Source organism: Corvus cornix, chromosome 6 (assembly GCF_000738735.6).
Source record: "Corvus cornix cornix isolate S_Up_H32 chromosome 6, ASM73873v5, whole genome shotgun sequence".
Classification (NCBI taxonomy): Eukaryota; Metazoa; Chordata; class Aves; order Passeriformes; family Corvidae; genus Corvus; species Corvus cornix.
The window spans coordinates 15,406,743-15,426,952 of NC_046336.1; the positions used below are offsets into that span (position 1 = coordinate 15,406,743).

General features: G+C 39.5%; 2 protein-coding genes across 8 annotated transcripts in view; one reads left to right on the forward strand and one right to left on the reverse strand.

Annotated features, from left to right (window-relative positions):
- BLNK (B cell linker) overlaps positions 1–5,112 on the forward strand; it is a 95,031-nt gene extending 89,919 nt beyond the window's left edge. For all 7 annotated transcript variants that reach the window (XM_010410250.4, XM_010410256.4, XM_010410242.4 and 4 more), the window contains 3 exons: positions 1,855–1,938; positions 2,950–3,105; positions 4,364–5,112. In XM_010410250.4, the coding sequence (XP_010408552.1) occupies positions 1,855–1,938; positions 2,950–3,105; positions 4,364–4,483 (360 nt within the window). In that variant the 3' untranslated portion in view covers positions 4,484–5,112. The remainder of the gene's footprint in view (positions 1–1,854; positions 1,939–2,949; positions 3,106–4,363) is intronic.
- A 4,991-nt stretch (positions 5,113–10,103) lies between these two features.
- Positions 10,104–19,852, reverse strand: ZNF518A (zinc finger protein 518A). Its single transcript, XM_039554466.1, has 3 exons — positions 19,764–19,852; positions 18,046–18,164; positions 10,104–15,761 (listed from the first exon to the last, which is right to left on the reverse strand). The coding sequence occupies exon 3, from the start codon at positions 15,640–15,642 to the stop codon at positions 11,014–11,016; it is 4,629 nt and encodes a 1,542-aa protein (XP_039410400.1). The 5' UTR covers positions 15,643–15,761; positions 18,046–18,164; positions 19,764–19,852; the 3' UTR covers positions 10,104–11,013.
- Positions 19,853–20,210: the final 358 nt, after the last annotated feature.

The window sequence follows — 20,210 nt, forward strand, 5'->3', positions numbered from 1 at the left end:
CTAGCAGACTCTAAACAAATAGCTCATAGCAATTACATTTGCAATTTTAATGTAACAGCCATGGGCAAAAAGAGCTTAATAGAAGATCCATTTTGCTAAAAAAAAAAAAAATTTAGCTGTTAGTGCTACTTTCCCAGTAGTTATATACAGTAGTATCATTTGCTGTAGCATCCTGCACAGTACAGGTGCTCACAGATGTCGTTCATTCCCATGGCATTTACTCTTTGCTTGGTTCCCATCCAAACTTTGGCAGCAGCTGTCTTTCTTCTACATTATAGGCTACAGATAGTGTTAGAAGAAAGGCCGGGGGGCCATTGATTCCTTGTTTTGTTGAACAAAGATTTGTTTACGGGACTCATTCCCTATGTGGGCAAGTACCTTTCATACTTGCAGTTCCTCTCACCCTTTCTTTTTCCAATGAATAGTGTGACTGAAGAAATAAATGGAAAAATTTTGAAGGTAAAATTATATGTAATGGCTTGAGCCAGTCTAAGAATTTAGTGCAATGCCCCCAAAATTGAGACTCTGCTCTCTCCTCACCGTCAGCTCCCCTCCCAGCTTCTCTGTTGTTCCCTTCTGATCCTGCAGTGGGTTGAGCCAAGTCACTAAACTTACAGAAAACCAGCCTGGCAGTCAAACACAAAAAAAGGCAACTTCTTTTTTCTGCAAGATAAATAAAGTGAATTATCTCACCATGAGCAACAAAATGAGCCCAAAGAGAAGCCAAGACATACCCTTTCCGGCCTCAGTAAGCGAGCTAGACCAGCTCAGTTATGATGCGCAACTTCACCTTTAATCTGTTTTGTACAGAAGTGACAAAGCCTGTGTGAAAATTAATTTTATCATAAAGCTGGAGCAAAATTTATCCAACCTTCATGCTGTCCAGGTGGAGACAATCATGATTGTGTTCACAAACAGCATTAAGTATATGGGAAACTTCATTCCCATTATGCCTTTTCCTGGTCTTAAAATCAAGAGTCATGCATGGTTAGAAGGGAAAAAGGGATTTTACCTTGGTATTTATTTTAAGGATCCTTAGGTGCATTACATCCAGGTCGAATGCACCCCAATGCACAGCACAATGTACAGCCACAAAAGATCTGGTATAACATTATAGGTCTTGCTAATTAGCATATCTATCAAAAATTCCCCAATGAGAGGCTCAAATGAGCCCCCTCCCTAAGGGACCTTCCCCTGGATGGTTCTATCTTGGTTTACAGAATGTGTTCTGGAGAGGACCTTGGGGTCTGGGGCACACTGATCCCTAACAACGAAGCTTCTAAAATGTTTAGTCTCCCAGCTGAACAAACAAGTCCAAGAATGTAGGCAAAAAGCACTAAGAATACAGAAGTTGTAAAAAGGTATAAAAGGGGTATAAAAGAAAAGCCAAAAAATCATCATGGCATCACCCAAAGCTTAGACACAAACCAAATCTGAACACCTCGTGGCTAGCCCACAACTGAGCAGCATTTAAACTGTTAATGGTCTATTTATTCCTCAGCATTCCTCAACATTTATTCCTCTTTAAATTCTACTGGAATAGCTTCCATCTTTAAAACTGTCCTACAGTTGAACCTGACTGCTTTCCTCAGGGTATCTCTCTTTTGTTGTTTATCAGCCTTCTACCACAAATCTGTTACCACTGTTTTGACACTCTAGTTTTTCTTTGCCCTATCTCTATCCAACTAAAACAGTGAACTCCTGGTAAAGACTTTTTAAACTCTGTGTTTTCTGCATTTTAGTTCTTCACAGCTGTCATTATTTAGCAGTAACTCTCCTACAGGCCATATTCTTTATTATTATTATTATTATTATTATTATTTTACAGGTGAAACACTGTTCCTCTCTTTTTAGGATGCTGGTGTTCACAGTAAAGCATGGTATGCTGCTACCTGTGATAGGAAAATGGCAGAAGATGCATTGTACCGATCAAACAAGGTAAGTCAGTTTGAAAAAATTTCTGGTTTATGGGAAAAAACCCCAAACCTTCAAAAAAAAAAAAAATTGAAAAAAAGACAACCTGAAAGTATTCTAAGAGCATCAGTTGCATTCTGAACAGGTCAGAACTACTGTGCCATGCAAGTACTGTCAAACCTGAAATTATTGTGGTGACGTTAGTTAACTCTGGCTTTCGTTGCAAGACCAAAGCACTGCAGAGAAAGCTATTACAGACTAGAGAGCTGAGGAAGATCTGATAGCTCATACACACCCCATAAAAGAAATGCAAAGCCCAGTGACTTTTAAGTGGTCTCCACCACTGTCCAACAGCTCACGTGAAAACAGCTATTTGGAAAGGCTGGTGTTGCTATGCATTTTGAAATAGCAACACTGCATTTAGTTGCAGATAGTTGCAAGAGTTGCAATAGCTGCATTCTCAACTATTCTTTGTACAAAATCTGGTGTCACAAGAGCCGCATGTAGAGTTGCATCCTCAGCATCAAGTACATTTCCACTCTTGCCTAAGTCCACAGAGCAGGATAAAGGGGGAGAGCATGGGGGCTATCACCAGCTGAAGGCTACTGTGTGTTAGTGAGCACAGGGCTACAGGGTTGGGAGTGCAGGTGCCTGAGTGTGCTGACAGTGCTTTTTACAGCTCTGGAGAAATGGTATCTCTACTTCTCCCTGCTTTCTCGCCTAGCTACTGCCACTGACAGGAACTATTCCCTAACAATCTGTGGACCCCAACAGATGGCTGCCACTGTGTATTTATTTCTTTTTTTTCCTCTCTGGTTGAGAGAGGGAACAGGCAGTGGTAAGGGTGATTCTTAAATGACAGCTTCAGAAGCTACTGTTAGCAGGAATACATGCTACTTTTCATCTGCTGCTATTCTGTTTTTCTAATGGGAGAAAAGAGTTTAATGCTAATATAAATCAAAATATTAAGCCAAAACCAAACTAAGTTGTTGGAAAGAAATGAGCCAAATACACGGACTACTCTTATCGTTTTAGGATGGATCTTTTCTAGTAAGGAAGAGTTCTGGACAGGACTCACGGCAACCATACACACTGGTGGTGTTTTACAACAGAAGAGTGTACAACATTCCTATACGATTTATTGAATCAACAAGACAATATGCACTGGGCAGAGAAAAAAGTGGTGAAGAGGTGAGATGATGTGGGGATATTTTTCCTAACAGTTTTCAATTATATACCTTTAATAAGCAATGAATAAGATATACTGCACTATGACCAAAAAGATTCTTCATGTATGAAGGTAAGAATATACCCTTCTCTGTCAAGTTAGAGAAACCAGTGTTATGTCAACTCCTGGACACTGTAACTAAAACCACAGATCAAATTTAAAACATACTCATAGAGCTGTTTTGAATAAAGTTAACAGGATAAGGGCTGCAGCTGCTAGATAAATTTTCTGACTGTTTATAGTCTTCTATTTACCTTCTAAAACTCTAGTTAGATTTCTTGGAAAATTGCAAAGGAAGAACAGCTATGCTCAAAAAACAAAACAAAAACCCCCAACACTATCAAAAATGAGAATGACATTACTGTTAATACTGTTTTCACATAAAGAAGATGTTAAACTCTAGCTCTGGAGTGAAAAGATCACTGGTTGGCTGCTCTGCCACACAGGTAATTACTCTGATTGCAAAGCAGAAACTCGGAACACAAATACCAATAAAAACAGTTTGTTATCACTGCATAGAGTAGGCTTTCCAGCAATGTGAAAGTAGGCTTGCCGTAACCTAATTATCTGCCTCCCAGGCACCAGTTACAAGATTACAGAAAATATAATAGCCTGAAGGTCACCTGGTCTTCAACAAAGGGTGAAAAATGACCTCAGGATAAATAGATAGTCCAAAGTCTTTATTTGACAAAAGACCAAAAGGAAAAGCAACAGACCTAGCAGATCCTGGATATTAATTTACAGTGACAGACATTAAAACTGTGTACCTAGAACAGTTCTCACTGATGGCTGCCTGTACCAGAGATAGCCTACCTGTTACTCCCAGAGATAGCCTTCCCTCTGAGGTCGCTGAACCACATCTGCCACAGCTTCTGAGCAGCCAATCTTTACACTAAGGTAACATGAAATGTCAGTTCACTGTGGCCCATAGCAAACTCGGTGGTTCAGTTTGTGCAGGTGGCAATCACAAATGTAAAGGAGGAGACAGCTGGTGCCTGTAATATCTTCTGTTGTCCAAATCTAATCTGTTTATGACTAAAATCAGAACTAAGAGAAGGATCAGTGCTCTCACTAAAAGGCAGAGCATCTCACTTGGTAGTGGTTGTAGTTTAACCCTCTTCAGTTATGTCAGAAGCAAAGATAAAACGATGCAGTGATTACTGTCAATATTATAGCATTAAAAGAAGCCAGCACTAATTATTTTTTGTTTTCTTTACCCAGCGCTTTGACAGTGTTGCTGAAATAGTAGAGAATCACCAGCGCACCTCCCTGGTTCTAATTGACAGCCAGAACAACACAAAAGACTCAACAAAACTGAAACATGTTGTAAGAGTTTCTTAATCAAACTGAACTGCTAAAATGAAGACTTCTTTAATCATTTCTTCCAACATACCAAGACATGGACAAGATATTAAAAGAAGAAAATCCAAAATTATGGGAAGCACTCTTTAAGAGCACCTACAGAGTAGTAAGAAATGTGTTTCATGGAGTTCAATCCCATGTCACTCTTATCAGGAAAGTGTTCACATTTAACACAAGAAGCCAAAGCAGATACACTGTCATCTCTGACAACACGGGTATCCAAAGTCACATGAAGAACAACGGCATACCAGCCTGGTTGGTCCTTTGACTGCTATTTGGAGATAGAGTTCTTGTAGGACATTTTCGTTTTAAAAATGGTAATACCCATAGTAATCTACTCTTTCAATCCATGTTTACCACATACCACTGCTTTCAGCAATTTCTTAGTAAAGTGCACAGTCCCAGAAATTAGAGCAACTTGACCTAATATACCACTGTGCACAAGTTGAAAATAGGACTGTACTTTGTGATTAGTGGCAATAAATCCACCTGAATGTTTTAGATTTATGGACATGTGTTGTACTTTCCCTCAGCTTCACCCTGTTTCACTGATATTTTTGCTTGTATTATCTGATGTACAAATAAAATTTAAAAATACTGTAAACTCAGAAGTGTATGGAGACTTTGCTGGACTGCATTTCTTGGCACCCTTCCAGCAAGAAAGCATCAATTCACTAGTGTATGAACAATATCACTTTTTACAGCTGTATCTCATATATATACACACACACATATTTGGTTTAATGACTGCGAAATCTTTTGTCTTCAAATTGCCTACTGTTCGTACACTGCTTCATTGCTAAACTAATTACTCAGTTCTTGCTGAATTTATGGACACATATACAGGAAAAAAACCACTTCAGGCCTGTTTAATCACAGTGGTTTACTTATTGTATTATTGTGAACAAAGTAAACTTCCACAAATGTTCAAGTGGTGAAAATTAATTTGATGAATGTATAAATTGCACAAGTGTAAAACTTTTAGGAGCAATTGTTAATTAGTTCTAGAGGTGTTTGATTTCATTGGACCTGAAGTCCATCTTAAAGGTATTTTCTAAAACTGACACTTTATATACACACCTGGTTTGTTCCTTTTGTTCCAAATCAGGCAGCGTTCTCTAGGATTATATTCAAGGCATTAAAGGCAAGACTGAGTCAAGACTTGCAAAGTCTCAGCAAGTCACTTAGGGCCATAGTGTAGCTGTATTCTGCAACTATTTTCTTGTGCTTTTGATCAATTACTTCTAAAAGTAACGCACCTCTCTTCTAGAAAGAACTGTATGCTAATACAATGCTCAGTACATGCTACCTACGTATCTTGAGGCATCTCAGTTTCTTCCCTCTGCAACACAGGTGGTACTTACCATATGTAATGTGAATAAGACACGGGCAAGTACAAAACAATGTATACAGATATTACATAAGCCTACCTGACAGTTCACAGTACTACATAAGGGCTATGTTTAGTGTATTGCTAATATTTGTATTAGAGTATATTGCTACTATTGGTATTAGTTTTATATTAATACTATGATTAATACTACTGAAATGTTTAGGACATTAAGGTTGCAAAGTCAAGGTGTCAAAATTAACACAAAAGTTAGTAGTGGCTGCAAGCTTAATTTACTCCTTCTATATGTGTGCTATTATTTAGCTACTTTAAGCATCACTCTAGAAGCTATTTCAAGCAATACTCACAATGGAAGTATTCTGTGAAAAAGTAGCCACTGAGTATTTAACTTCCTTTGCATTCATGTAGTCCTTGCCTTTCACGCATGTACTGTACATGCACACTATTTAAACTTTGTACTAACAAAGTCTGTCTGCTAACCTTTCTGTGTTGCTCCTCAAAATGTCTAGGTTCTTCAAACATTGCTTTCCAAGTTAAGTGTGCTGTATCTCCATCATTCTAGAACTGGGGAAAAAAAATAGTGTGAGCAAGGGAAATTCAAGTGTATACCTATAGACTTTCATACAAGAAACTAGGTATCACTTTTTAAGGTAATTAGCACTGAACACTTTAAAGCACTGCTGCTCCTGCCCCTCGGCTCCAAGTGCTCAGCACTACATGTAATACTGTGGCTAACCTACAAATAACAAATATGCTCTAGATAAACCATCCAGTTACCTTCACCCTAAACCCTTCTTTACTTTTTATCCGTGTTCTGAATGATTATAGGGCTAAGTTATAGTTTTGACAAGGCAGGGAGCTGATAGGCAACACAACCTTCCACAAAATAATCCCATCAGCCTGAGATGAGAACTTCTTAGGCACAAAAGAAGGCTCCATGGGGGAACGAAAAAAAACAAACCCCCAAAACACATACACATCACACCAGTATGTTATCACCTACTTTACTACACTTGGTGTTTTATACAGGAACAAAGGAGCAGACTGGTTACTCTGCTTTCCATACCCAAGCTAGATCTGTTACACCTTGGCAGGACTTTGGTGTAGACATTGTTTTGAAACACAGTTTTAGATAGAGAAAAGTTTAAGCAAGTTTCAGGTAAATGACTGTACCAAGTTATCATTTCCTACATTCTGGACATAAAATAAATTGGCATTCAGGATGAAGCCAGCTGTGTTAAAAATCCCAATGCTGTGGATTGAAAAGCCATTACAGAATGTAAGAAATGGTGACTTGGTGCAGCTGTTGCAGTGCCAGCAGTCATCTTAATGCCATCGTGCGTATGCACCATGTAACAGGTATAGCAAGTCTGACCTGACAGACACAGCAACACACCTCTCCCCTCACTTTTCTTTGATAGTGATAACTAATTTCTCTTCCAAATAATTTCCATTCACTGAATAGCTAAAAACAACAACAAAATAAAAAATAAAACAAACAAACACCAACCAACCAAAAAAAACCCAAAACCAACAACCCCCCACACAAAAACACCCTAAACCTAGAACTAAAAATAAAGTAATTCTTTTGTCTGAGAACTCAGGGCAAAGTATCATATTTAATAATGTACAAAGGAGAAGTGTTGTCTGCATACCTGATACAGAGAGTACAACAAGTACTGTGTATCATTCCTGATGATGTTGCTCCATGAAAGGAGTAAGCACTTGCATTCTCAAAGATCCAAGTGTTCAGACACACAAGTTACAAAACTACATTCCTCCTTCAATCAAAAGCATGAGCAGCAAACAGAGATTATTAGGAAGTGTTGTAAAAAAAAAAAAATCTCACATAACAACAGCTCTATAACAAGATGAATACACATCTTGCCAAGAATACACAATGGGGCCTCTTCAAGGCCTAACACAATTTAGGCCTCTTCAATGCCTAATACAAATACTGTACAAGTGGCTGATGATCCTGTGTTTGCATCTATTTTTGTATGTCCCAAAACACTAGAATCAATTTAAGGTTTCTTATCTTGCTATGTGCACTGTTACAAGCTATTTTAAAATGTTATGGTTGCAAAGCCAAGCACTCAAAATTAACACACTTTAAGTTACCTGTGCAACCCTGACACATAGCTATACCCATTACAATACAAGCATTAAATATATGATCATTGAATAGTTTTCCAAATGGATTTATGTATTTCACTTGGTCCACACAATACTTCAGGAATAAATTGTAGCTGTGTACTGAAAGACTGTGGTTTGTAGGATATTTGTAAGATACCTTCCCCCATTTACTGAGAATGCTGAGAAATGCACCAACATTGCAGGAGTCAGCCAGTAAAATAGTGGCTTCATATAGTTAAAGTAGTTGAACATTTCATTGAAGAACTGAACATACTGTCCCTGCACCTTCTACTGCACCATCTACTGCAACACCAGTCAGATCACTTCAACCAAAATTTCTCCTGACGGTAATTAATTGCCATCTTAATTTCAGTCAAGTCCCACTTGAGATTTTCTGAAACCTGATCTGCAGAAATGCCAAACTGTTAGGACCTCAAACAAAGCATTATAGAAAAGGCCATAAGAATAAAAGAATTATGTATTTAGAACAGTACTTGAGCAACATGCTCTAAATATTAGGACATAATTAAGGGTAGGGGAACAAAATATTAAATCACTACTCAGGAGGGAGCAACAATTCTCTGCACTAAATGAGATGGATGTCCATGGAAAAAGTGACACATGACAATGAATTAAGATCGTATAAAGCAACCTTATTTCAACATTTCCTATCTTTACAACATTCTTTTCTGCAGTACCATTTAATTAATAGGAAATTCAAAGGAAAACAAACCAGTTAGAAAAAAATTCCAGTGACAGTTGTCACTCTCATGATTCATCAATATAGAGAAACCCCCCTAATGCTACAGCAGAATTTTCACCTCATTGCTAAGTAATTTTTAATAAAAATTGGTCATCCTTGCTGAAATTGCAGCAAGTAGGTTTAGAAACAAACTTCACATAAATTTTTTCCAAAGAAGGCAAAGGCAATGTCCAAAATTCATGGGTTCAATTTCACAGTTTACAGGACAGCAAACTGAGGCAGACAATAGATCCTTCTAGTCAAAAAATCTTAGTATGTTTTTGTCCTTTCCTAATGCTGTTTCTTTCCAACCTGTTTCCTCACCACTACACCAGTCTCCTTCAAAGTTCCTAGCCAAATTAACATCAGAGCTCAAGCCCATTGTTCAGCACAAAATGATCCAGTTTGGATAAACAACACATACCAACTGTGTATTAATTCACCCAAACTATGCTGCCTTGACTGCTTCAGTTGACTCCCATACGTAAGTCACCAGCTACAAGGCTTCCTGCCAACACACAGATCAAGAAAGAAAAATTTATCTAGCCTGAAGCAATTGTTTTTAAATAATTTTAACACTTTTTAAAATATAAGTTGAATTCAGGTTAGTGGTGACATGCCTGTGACATCCATGAAAGACTTCCTACTGTTGCACTGGTAGAAAGCAATCTTCATTTTCACCTTATGGAAACAGTAACAGAAAACTACCTGGGCTTGCATACAATCTAAACCCCCAGAGATTTAAATGTCCCAGTCCCCTCCAAGCCTACTATTCAATTTTGACAGTTTTTTCATCAATACTTTGGGAAGCTGGCTTAAACCGCCATACTCAGGCAAAAGGTGCCAGCCCCACGGTAAGGGTAATACCACTTAAGACAGAAGCTTCTAGCCTACAGGTTCATTAAGAATCCAGAGGACAAAGTCTCAACACATAATTACTGTGGGTAACAAAGACCTTCATCTGTATAGCCTCAGTCCCTATGGTTAAGAGAAGGTCTTTTGTTTACATGCCCTTATATAAAGACTAAAACCTGTGAAGCATAGTCTGTCTTCATTATCCCTAAAACTGAAAGTAGAAAGCAAGCAGGCTCCTAAGAACACTACTCTGCTGGCTGGTAAAGTAAGGGAAGAGTAACTCAAGCCTTCATTTTGCCAAATCCCTGGTGCCCCAAAAGGCAATGCATCTGAATAAGCAATAGCAGAAAACATTAAGTCATTATGGGGACAAATTACACGCACCTGAAATAAAACTATAACGCAAATACTGGCCTGAAATGGTGCTCTGCACCTCCCCGTATCCTGACCTTCCTATAGGGTTTGTGGCAGACATAGTAAGACAGAAATATTTTCTATAAATGCTCAAAGTCATGTTCTGTAAACACAAGTTATAGCAAATTTAATAGTGACAAAATCAATACAGATTAGGAATGTTCACCATTCTTAAACACCATATACAATATGAATATATATACTGTATATTTTCAATCGATTTCAATCTGACTCACCATATTAACACAATCATAACATGTTTTATTAATTTATATGAAAAATACTTCACTAAGAAAGTAGACAAACTGCACAGAAATAGTACAAGTGTCATGTGCATAGCAATATAGCTTAAAGCATTCACATATGGCTTTGTTTAAATGAAACTGTTGGGGGAATGGCCCTATACGGACCCATGGTTACACAGTCAACATAATGTAAACTGCTTCACATCTTTGAGGCACTTGCTAACAATAGTGTTCAATCCCTGAAAAATAAAATCAAGAGCTAATAAGTGAAAGTAACAAAAATCCCAGGATAACACCTGTGTGTATTTGTTTGAAAAGATTTCAAAAATTGGTTTAGTAGTGCATGCACAGAACTGAAAAACTGGGGGGAGGGGTGTAGTTTCTGTGCAAGAATTATACCAAGTAACTAAAAAGTATAAAAATATTTACATGTTTAGGGATTTTTAAGTATGTACAGAACAAAAGCCCTGAAGACTCACTCTATAGAATAAAAATAGAGCAAATTATAGCAATAATAAAAAATAATACATATTTTTATGGAATTGTATTTGCAGTTAGTTACAAGTTATTTAAACCACGAAGTTCTTTAATCTTTCCCAAATCTGATGGCAATAGGGAATACACTCTTTTAAAACACAAGCACTTTGCATCGTTTTTCAACCTCAGTTACAATACTGACATACAAAACAGAGTAACTTGTGTATCCTAATTCAACTAATTCTCTTTTTTTTTAACTTTAATGAATGATACAAATTTTCTTCACTGGTCATCGTTCCATTAATGAATTCCAATCTCGAGTAGCCTCCATCAGATGCCTCTGTCCATGTCCTACCCAATTATCCTGATTGTCAAATATTCTGCCACAAAACCAGCAGCTAAACTTAGCTTTCAAGGTATTATCAGAGGTAGTTTTCACAATCTGGTAATTGTTTTTGCTGGTCTTTTTCAGTGTCAATTTTAAGACAAATCTTTCTTTCACAGGGCTAATGGGTTTTATTGTCCTGTACCTTTTTTGAGAAAAATCATCAGTAGTTACATCCAAAGGATTGCAGAACTCTGGCTGCAGAAGAGCTTCAACAGTTCTTTTTGACAATAAAACCTTAAGAACATGTCCCTTAAATTTAGCAATGGTTTTCATTACATTTACAACTTCTGGAACATCTGCATCAGGATGATTAAGCACAACAACTGGTTGATTTCTCCGGGGGCATTTTACAAGCTGGTTAGAATTAAAAGGGAGTAATTTCAAATTCCTTACAGTTTTTTTTGATGCCCTTGGTTTGTAAGGGCTACCTGATTCACTAACAATTTCAGCCTGATTCTTTTCCTTACACTTCCTGTGCAACACTACTTTCTTTCTAGGAGGTTCTGGGCAACTAGCCTTCCTTTTACGTTTGAAATTCTTGTTTCTTTGCACACCCACAGTTCCTGAACTTTTAGACCCAGCTTGTTTTAAACTAGGTTTTACTTTTGCAGTTCTGTTTTGGTTGCTCCATGTGGATTTCTGACAACCAAAGTTATTCCTCTTGTTAGCAGTTATTACTTGCATACTCTCAGTAGAACATTTTTGCAACTGTGTCCCTGCAGGAGGAACACAACATGCTGGATTAGAGCTTGCCAAAGAGGCATTTGCTGGCATTAGCCCACCTGGTAAGTTTAAGGCATCATTAAAACTAAGATTAGTTTGTTTCTGTGCTAGTGCAGGAGTAAGGAACTGCAAGTTATCCACCTGTAGTGAGGGCACCAAGTTGCTTACTGACTGAGTGGTATCAGACAGTGTATCTGAAGTAGGAGTCTTTATTTTCAGCAAAAGCTGTTGTTGCATGGCTCCGGTTTTCTTTGGTTGACAATTTTGACGAGCATTATCCTGAAAAAGAACTGGTTTGTGAACTACAGGCTTGTTTGGTGTCATACATTTCAGAAAAACTCCCTGCTGTCCATCAGGCGAAAGTGCATAAACATGTTGTTCCTGTTTAATTTCCTGTTGCTTTACTGACTCCAAAGAACCAAGAACAGCATCCTGGTGCTCTGGTAACACCTTCACAGAAGAAGTTACTTTCACAGATGACTCTGATGAGCTTGTAATTGAAAGAGGTGCTTTGAATAACATACTATTCAACGAGTCATTTACTGTACTGCATACTTCCCCATTACAGGAACTTCTTTTACTTCCAAAACTGTCATTTTCCCCCTTCACTTCTGAAGTTGATATGGTTATTTTCCCAAATTCTCTGGATGCAATTCCCCCTAAAACCTGAGAACTATCATTAGCGCTATTTGTAACTGTTCCAACTCCCCCAGCAAAAGGCAGAACCATTCCAGGTCCTTTATTTGAAACCAAAGATGCAGGTACACCTTTAGTCACATGCCCATCTGATGAACTGGTTGATGGAAGAGATTTTCCTGAAACCACCTGCTGTCTAGACTGGTTGGAAAGGTGGAAAGGAACAAAAAATCGTGATGGAAGGGACTGAACAAAAAGGGCTTTCTTCTGTTCCTGAAGAACAGGCAAAACTGGTGAAAAGCTGCTAGGGTTTTGAGCTGCAGGCAGTACTTCCTCTTTTACTAACTGCTGTGTAAACTCATCTGTTTGAGTTTTTAGCAACGTACCGACACCCGCAGTTCTTGATAATTTGTCCGCATCCTGTGAATCAAATGATGTTTTGGGTGTCTGTCTTTCTCTCCCACAACATGTACCTTCATTTGTGCTACATCTTGTATTCAACTCTCTCTTATATAAATTGAAGTCTACATTAGAAGGAGGCCTCTGAAAACCATGCGCAGTTGCAGAGCTTTTTAAATGCACACAGGCTGCATTCCTGGTCTCAGGACCAGAAAGCAGCTTATCAGAATGAAGTTTTACACAGTTATTCGTCTTGCTGTAGGACTCTTGCTGAGAAGTTGTTTCTACTTTTAACACATCTTGCAGTAACTGGTTTATCTCAGGCGATAAATAATTAGCTGCCTGTTCACTTTGCAATGAGAACACAGATGTGATTTTAGGCATTAAAAAAGAGTTAACACAATCAGAGGCATTTTCCTGGAATTTCTCAGCTACGTTCTGAAAGCCTTGATCTATGTTAGTGTCCAAATACTGTTGGCCATTAAGCTTGTCCTCTGTAGAACACTTGCTGTCAACATCACATTTAGATTGGCTTTTAAAAGACACAGAGTTATTCTTAGTGTTTATGTGTTCATAAGTTTTATTAATATTTGATTGGGCTGACACAATTTTCTCTGCTTTTAAGCCTTTCATCGATTCTGAATATGAAGATGCAGATTCATTTCTACTGTTTTGAAAAGAACCTGTTTTGCTAAATTCTTTGTATTTGTCATCTGTTGATGTCCAAATGCTACATGGATTATCCAAAGAGTCCATTTTGGAATAGTTGTGAAAAGACAACAACCCTTCATTAGATGAATCCACCGAAGTTGAATAATAGAGATTATTAGCTCCATTACTATTATTCAGGCCACCATTTTGCATTTTCAGTTCAGGAAAGAAGGGCATTTTCATAGGGTCATAATGAAGAGTATTTGTAATAGCGGTTGGTAATACCTGAGGATGACTTGAAGGACTAAAGCTGCCCCGTGAGATACTACTCTGAGTTCCAACTTTTGTTACCTCTTCATGTGGAGGTACAGTTGAGTCCAGCTTCACTGGCAAATAATTTGGACTTCTTCCTACAGCTATATTAGAAGGTGCTGCAGTTTCAGAAACACTCCTCCCATACAATATGGAGTTATTTTGTTTTTCCACTTTTGTTTTTCCTGAATGACGAGCAGGACAAGAAAACGGAGGGGAGGTTAATGGATGAACATAATTGTTCTTTAACGCTGACTGATCAGTTACATGTGGTATAGCACCTGAAGAAAAGCCACAGGAATCAGCAGTCTGTAGCAAAGGAGTTGTAGAACCATCTTTAACAGGATCGAGTTTCTGACCCAACAAATACTCATTTTGCTTACTTGTAGGTAGTAATTTTATAACAATATGTTGTTTTCCATCTACCATTTTAAAGCCCATAAATTTAGCACTGTAATTTGCTGGAACAGATATTTTATTGTTTTTAACCATCAATACTGTTGGCCCATGAACAGCATTTTTCAATAATCCCAGGCCGTAACTTGTTCCATCATCTGCCTTATTGTATTGTGCAGTAGTAGCAGAGAGCATTCCACCCATGAAATGACGCTTTTCTGTGTATTTAATTTGATCATTCTCTTCATTTGCTTCCACATCTCTCATACACTGGTTCAGCTCCTCACCATTTGTCTGAATTTTATTTACACTTCTTAGCACTTGTGTATTTTCTTCTCCGGCACTGTCACTTCCACTGCTTATTTTCTTCCATCTCCAGAGTGCTTTTTTTGATGCTCCCATTTTATACCTTCTTAACACAAGCTTCAGTCCTGCTGGAGTCTTTACTATTCTTTTTTCATATTTATCCTTTTCCAGTTTTTCTTTTGCAATTAAGTGGTCTCTGTGTAAACCTATGATGTGTTTTAAAAGATAATCTTTCCGTGATGTGCTGTAACTGCAATAAGGACAACCAAAAGAAAACATATTGGTATGAACAAGAAGATGATTTTGGAGCTCCTCTTCTGTAAAGTTTTCTTGATGGCATTTTCCACATTTATAGAGAATCTCTTTATGTTTGTGAATGTGCTGAACAAATGTACCCACATCATGGGTAGAAAACCCACATTTTTCACACTGGAAGCATCCATTTACACAGTGCTCTGATATGAAGTGTTTTGTCAAAGCCAACAAAGTGTATATCTGTTCATCATTACAGAGCTCACATTTTACTAAAGTGCCACGATGGATGCGTCTGTGCTGTTTAAGTGACTGAAAGTCATTAGCTGAGAAGCTGCACATCTCACAAGGATACAAAGGCAACTCACCATAGTGTAACAGCTGAAAATGTTTCTGTAGGTCATTTGGGCTGTATCTAATGTTATCCTTACACTTTGTACAAGTGAAATTCAGTATCTTTGCTGCAGTTTTCAACCCTTCTTCTAATTGCACTTCTGGTATAATTTGCAAGTGGCTTCCATCTGAACAATTGGGATTGCTTCCACTTATTTTGTCTAGACTTAAGGACTTCCTTGCAGTTTGCTGCTTACACTGAAAGAGTTTTCTAAACCTATCAACTTCATGTTTCATTAATACTTCATTTGGAATGTTCACCTTGGGCAATTCAATTTTCACATTTTTTAGTCCGTAAGTGAGATTGACATCTAAAATTGCTGGTTGAATTGTCATACTTAAAGGATCACTCATCAGTTCTTTTTTCAAAGTAATGTCTGTAGAAAAATTCTTCATAGCATTGTGTCTTAAGAAACTGATTTGCTCTTTACCACAAAAAAAGTGTTCCTGTTCAGATGACATGATTTTAGGTTTTGCTTTTCTTTACATGAATTCTTGCGATTTAGTCTTACTTCCGGCAGCAAATGAGACAACTGCACCGAGTTATTCTCAAAGCTCTACAACTTCCCCATTCCAGTCTCCTGAAATTAAAAAACAAAACAAAGCAAATACTACTTTTAAAACGAATGCAATTAGAACAGCTATTACAATTCATTAACAAATATATGCCAATCTTTGAAATTATTAATTTTTATAATAGCACTCGAGGGGGAAAAATAAAAGGAGGAGGCAAAAAAAAAGCTATTACACTGTACCTTTGTTTGTTTGCTTGTTTTTGTTGGGGGTGTTTGCTGGTTTGTTGTTTGGGCTTTTTTTCAAAAAAAAAATATAAAACTTGAAAAATAAGTTTTAAAGAACAACATCTACTGAAAGATACATGTCATCAAATTTTGGGTTTCTCTCACCCTGTAAGCATAAGAAATCCCAAGACCTACCTTTTTTAAATGAAGCCAGTGTTTATTACTCATTTGGGATTTCAAGCAAATAAAAACACTCCTTTGTGACATAGGTCACTAACTGAACCTAAGTGAAGTACTAAAAACAAGTAACTATTGTGCTTAAAAAGGAAAGAAAGTAAAATCAGAACCTGACAAAAGATCTACTTTACTAATGGAGACATGACCTTTACCAACACCAAAAAACCAATGACACTGACCTACAATGGATTTTTCACATGCCTACCTTTAGTACCACACGAGTCTGAAGTAGTCAACAGACAAAAGTTCTCAGGTTTCTCATTGCATGTTCCTGGATACATGTTAATATTTTCAGGGCATGACTGACAGCAGTACTCCTCTATGGATTAAAAGGCTCAAATAGTTATGGTCAGCATCACTGTCTCGCTACAGTCTTCATGTCAGTGTTTCCATAACAAGCTGCACCAACAATTTATAGCAGCTCAAGTCTACGCTTGAACAACACTCCCGCACAGAATGTCAACACAGAAATCAGCAGAATTGAAAGAGCAGCAAAATTAATTTGAATTCTGAATAGCAACACTAGAAAGGAAGAACTGTTTCTTCACTAGTATAACACTTTTTACTACAAACTTTTTCCACAGAAGTCACAAAGTCACTTTCTTCTTTCCTAACAAAAGTTAGTAAATTGTTAGCTGAAATTTGATCAGTGATTCTCTCTCCCCTACTCTCGTGCTCACCCCGAAGCAACACAGACTTGGAACTCATGAGATCATCTTATTTATTCACATTCAAACTGAAAGAATGATCACATCCTCTCCCGCACTGTGACTAAGCGCAAGGGTTGCTTCTAGATCCCCAAGCCATCATAAGCATTAGCCCTAAGGTCTTTCAAGTATTTTCCCACAGTCCAGGGAGAAGGAAGTATCTAGCATTAGACATTCAAATACCTGACAAAGAAAATGGAGACTGAAAAATTTTCAAGTCCATGTTCTTGTATCATGTAGCAAGAAAAGTAAAACACTTTGTTTAAGCACATGTTTTAGTGCATTCCTTTGGAAAAGATATTAGCACTTCTGCACAATTCTTGAAAATAATAAACACAACATCGACACCATACACAGACTCTTATATCAAGTAAATTCACTGAACTGTGTCCTCCAGATATGAGAAGAGACTGCAAGACTTCAACTATACATCTGACACTCAAAAAAAACCCCCAAAACAACAAACCACAGAGACATACACTCCCTCCTTGGAGTCTCTCCAAATGGAAACACTTTGGGTAACTCAATGACACATTCCCCGTCTTCCACACCGAAGATTAATACGTGGGATATTACCCTACTTTGAGCCTGGAGAACAACTCATGTGCATTTACACTCCATTTCCACTAAAAGAGTACTGCATTAAAATGCATTCTCTTGCCAATGGTATATCCCTTATTTGAATAGAAGCAAGCTGAACTTCCAGATAAAGAATAAGTAACTAAAAATGACCTGGATTTGTTTGCTTGAACAACTTTTTTAATACACAGATGCAACACAAAGATTACAGGTTGCATGATGCAATACACCATCCTGATGGTAGCTGCCCATCCTTCAGATTAAAGTGTTACACTGTCAGACACTGAAACCTGAAGTATGTTTACAGTTAAAACTATAGAAATCAGAAGTGGATAAAGTGCTGCAGAGAACAAGGCCCAGGCTTTCAATACCAGGCCAGTGTGGTCCTCAACTGGGCAACATTTACATTTGGCAAGGAGTCCCGATCTAAGATCTCATTTAATTAATTAACCTAATAAATTACAACTTAATTTTGTTATTTTTGGGTAGCAACTATCAACAAGCACCTGCAGCATGACAAATAAAAATATTTATTCAAAACAACCATTAAAAAAAATCCACAGGAATCTTTAAATGTATATTTTCAAAGAAGTCTGACTTACGTGCTAAAAAAATACTTGACTTCAATTCTTCAGCATCTGGGTTTTTTCGACACACACAGAAGAGGTAAGTATGCAAGACTCAGAAAAGGCCACAGTCAGGAGGAATACTAAAAAAAGCTCTGGAAACAAAAGGAGAAGTATTTTAAATAGTGTAAATATAAGCATAACTGAAAGAATAAGCTGAAAAGCACAAATCCCTCACAAATTCACATTATGTGGATTTTTAATACATTGAAGACAAAAACATGAACTATTTTCACTCCCAAATAATGCAATATAAATATCATATATATACACAATATAACAATGCCTATTTTACCTTTGCTTTGCCACTACATCTCAAGCATTCATAACTGGGAAGCATAAACACATGATTAACTTAAAAACAGCACAGAAAAGATTGACTGGTATGTCTGTCCATCCAATTTTAACTTGAACTCAAAAGGCACTTATCTTTTCTTAAGAAAAATTTCAATGGCAAAGGCCTAATTATAAGTTTCTAGAAAGTTGTGCAAAAGCCTTGAAAGGAGGCAGACTATTACATTCACAGTATCTGAAACAAGTAAGTAGACTTAAATGCAGATACAGTGAGTACAAACATTTTGATCTAGTGAGAAATTACAGATAGGAGCTAGACACTGCTAAATTAGGTAGCTTTTACAGTTTTGCCATTTAGAACTAAATTCAAAACAGGTATCCCGGCAAGCAGTATTTTCAAGATCTCTGACAAAATTTAGACTTATTTAAATTTTACTAAATAAATAAATAAATAAAATTATACTGAAGTACATCCCGTGACTAGTCCCATTCTATATGCCTGCAAATTTAGAGTGGTCCCAAGACCTGGACACATGCAAGAACTTCCAGAACTAGATCTTAAGAAACCCATAGAGCTGGAGCAGTCAGATACAACCTCACCAGCACAACGGTGCTTTTGTAAAAGTAAATGAAAATAAACCACCGAAGCACTCTCAGAGCTCACACACATGGACAGCCCGTGCCACAGGGCGAACCTGCCATTTACGAACACAACAGCTGAACGCGGCGCCGACACGCGACCAGCGCCAGCCCACATGCGGGCTGACTCTGCCTCCGCCCGCCCGGGGCTGCCGGGGGAGCAGCGGTGCCGCGGACGCTGCCGGGGCTGGCCGGGAGCCGGGCAGGGGCTGCGGAGACCGATAAGCGCCGGGACAAAGCGCGGGCCAGCGGACGACGGAGCCCCCGAGCTGCCACCGCCTCAAGGTTGCGCCACGGGTTCCGTCTGACCGCGCACACAGCAGCGGGAGCTGCTCAACATCGGGGCAGGGGCGAGCCAGGCACATCCCTCCCCGGCTCCTCCGCGGGAGCCCCGCGGCAGCGCCGCCCCCGCCCGCCGGAGGCGCCCGCACGGCCCCGGGGCGGCCGCGACTCTCGGCGCGTAGCCCGGCGGAGGGATACAGTCCCACGACCGTTCCGGCAGCAGTAGACGAGGCCATTTTTGCCCGGTCCGGCCGCCCCGGGCGCGCCCCGCGGTCCCCTCGACCCCAGCCCCGGCTACCCCGCGAACCTCCCGGGGCCGCCGGGCACGGACTATTTAAAGTCTCACCCTCACCACGGAGCACCGCCGCAGCCACTCGCGCCCTCTACCCGCTCCGCTCCGCTGCGAGCCGCGCCGGGCTGTCCCTCCCGCTCCACGCGGAGCCCTCCCGCTGCCCGCCCAACGCCCTCCGCGAAGTTACCTCGGGTACCGCCACCGCCCGGCGAGGTGCTGCCGGCCGCCATCACAGTTTCCATCCGGGGACTGCCGGGTGCGAGCCCGGCCGAGGGGCGGCCGCGGCGGAGGGATACGCGTTCACCTGAGGGATGGGCGGACGGCGGCCGACGAGGCTCAAGGCGGGTGGGGTGGGTGTGTTGCGGAGCGGCACCAGCAGGCTCAAGTGCCTTCGTCCTTCTCATCCTCCTTCCCGTCCTCTGTCTCCTCCTCTGCCTGGAGGTAGGCACATGGCACGGCTATGGGAACGGCCTGGCAGCTCCACCCGCTGTTACCTTGAGTGGCTCTGCGCTTCCGTGCACGCAAGAGCGTGTTTGGGCCAATGGCCGCCAATGGCACTGGGCATGGAGAGCTGCTGCCCCTCACAAAAGGCTCACAAGCAAAGGCCTGGCCCGGGCTGTTTGTGGCGCACTTC

What these genes read in the sequence shown, in the direction of transcription:
- ZNF518A (XM_039554466.1), bottom strand. Translation starts at nt 15,642, where the DNA reads ATGTCATCTGAACAGGAACACTTTTTTTGTGGTAAAGAGCAAATCAGT.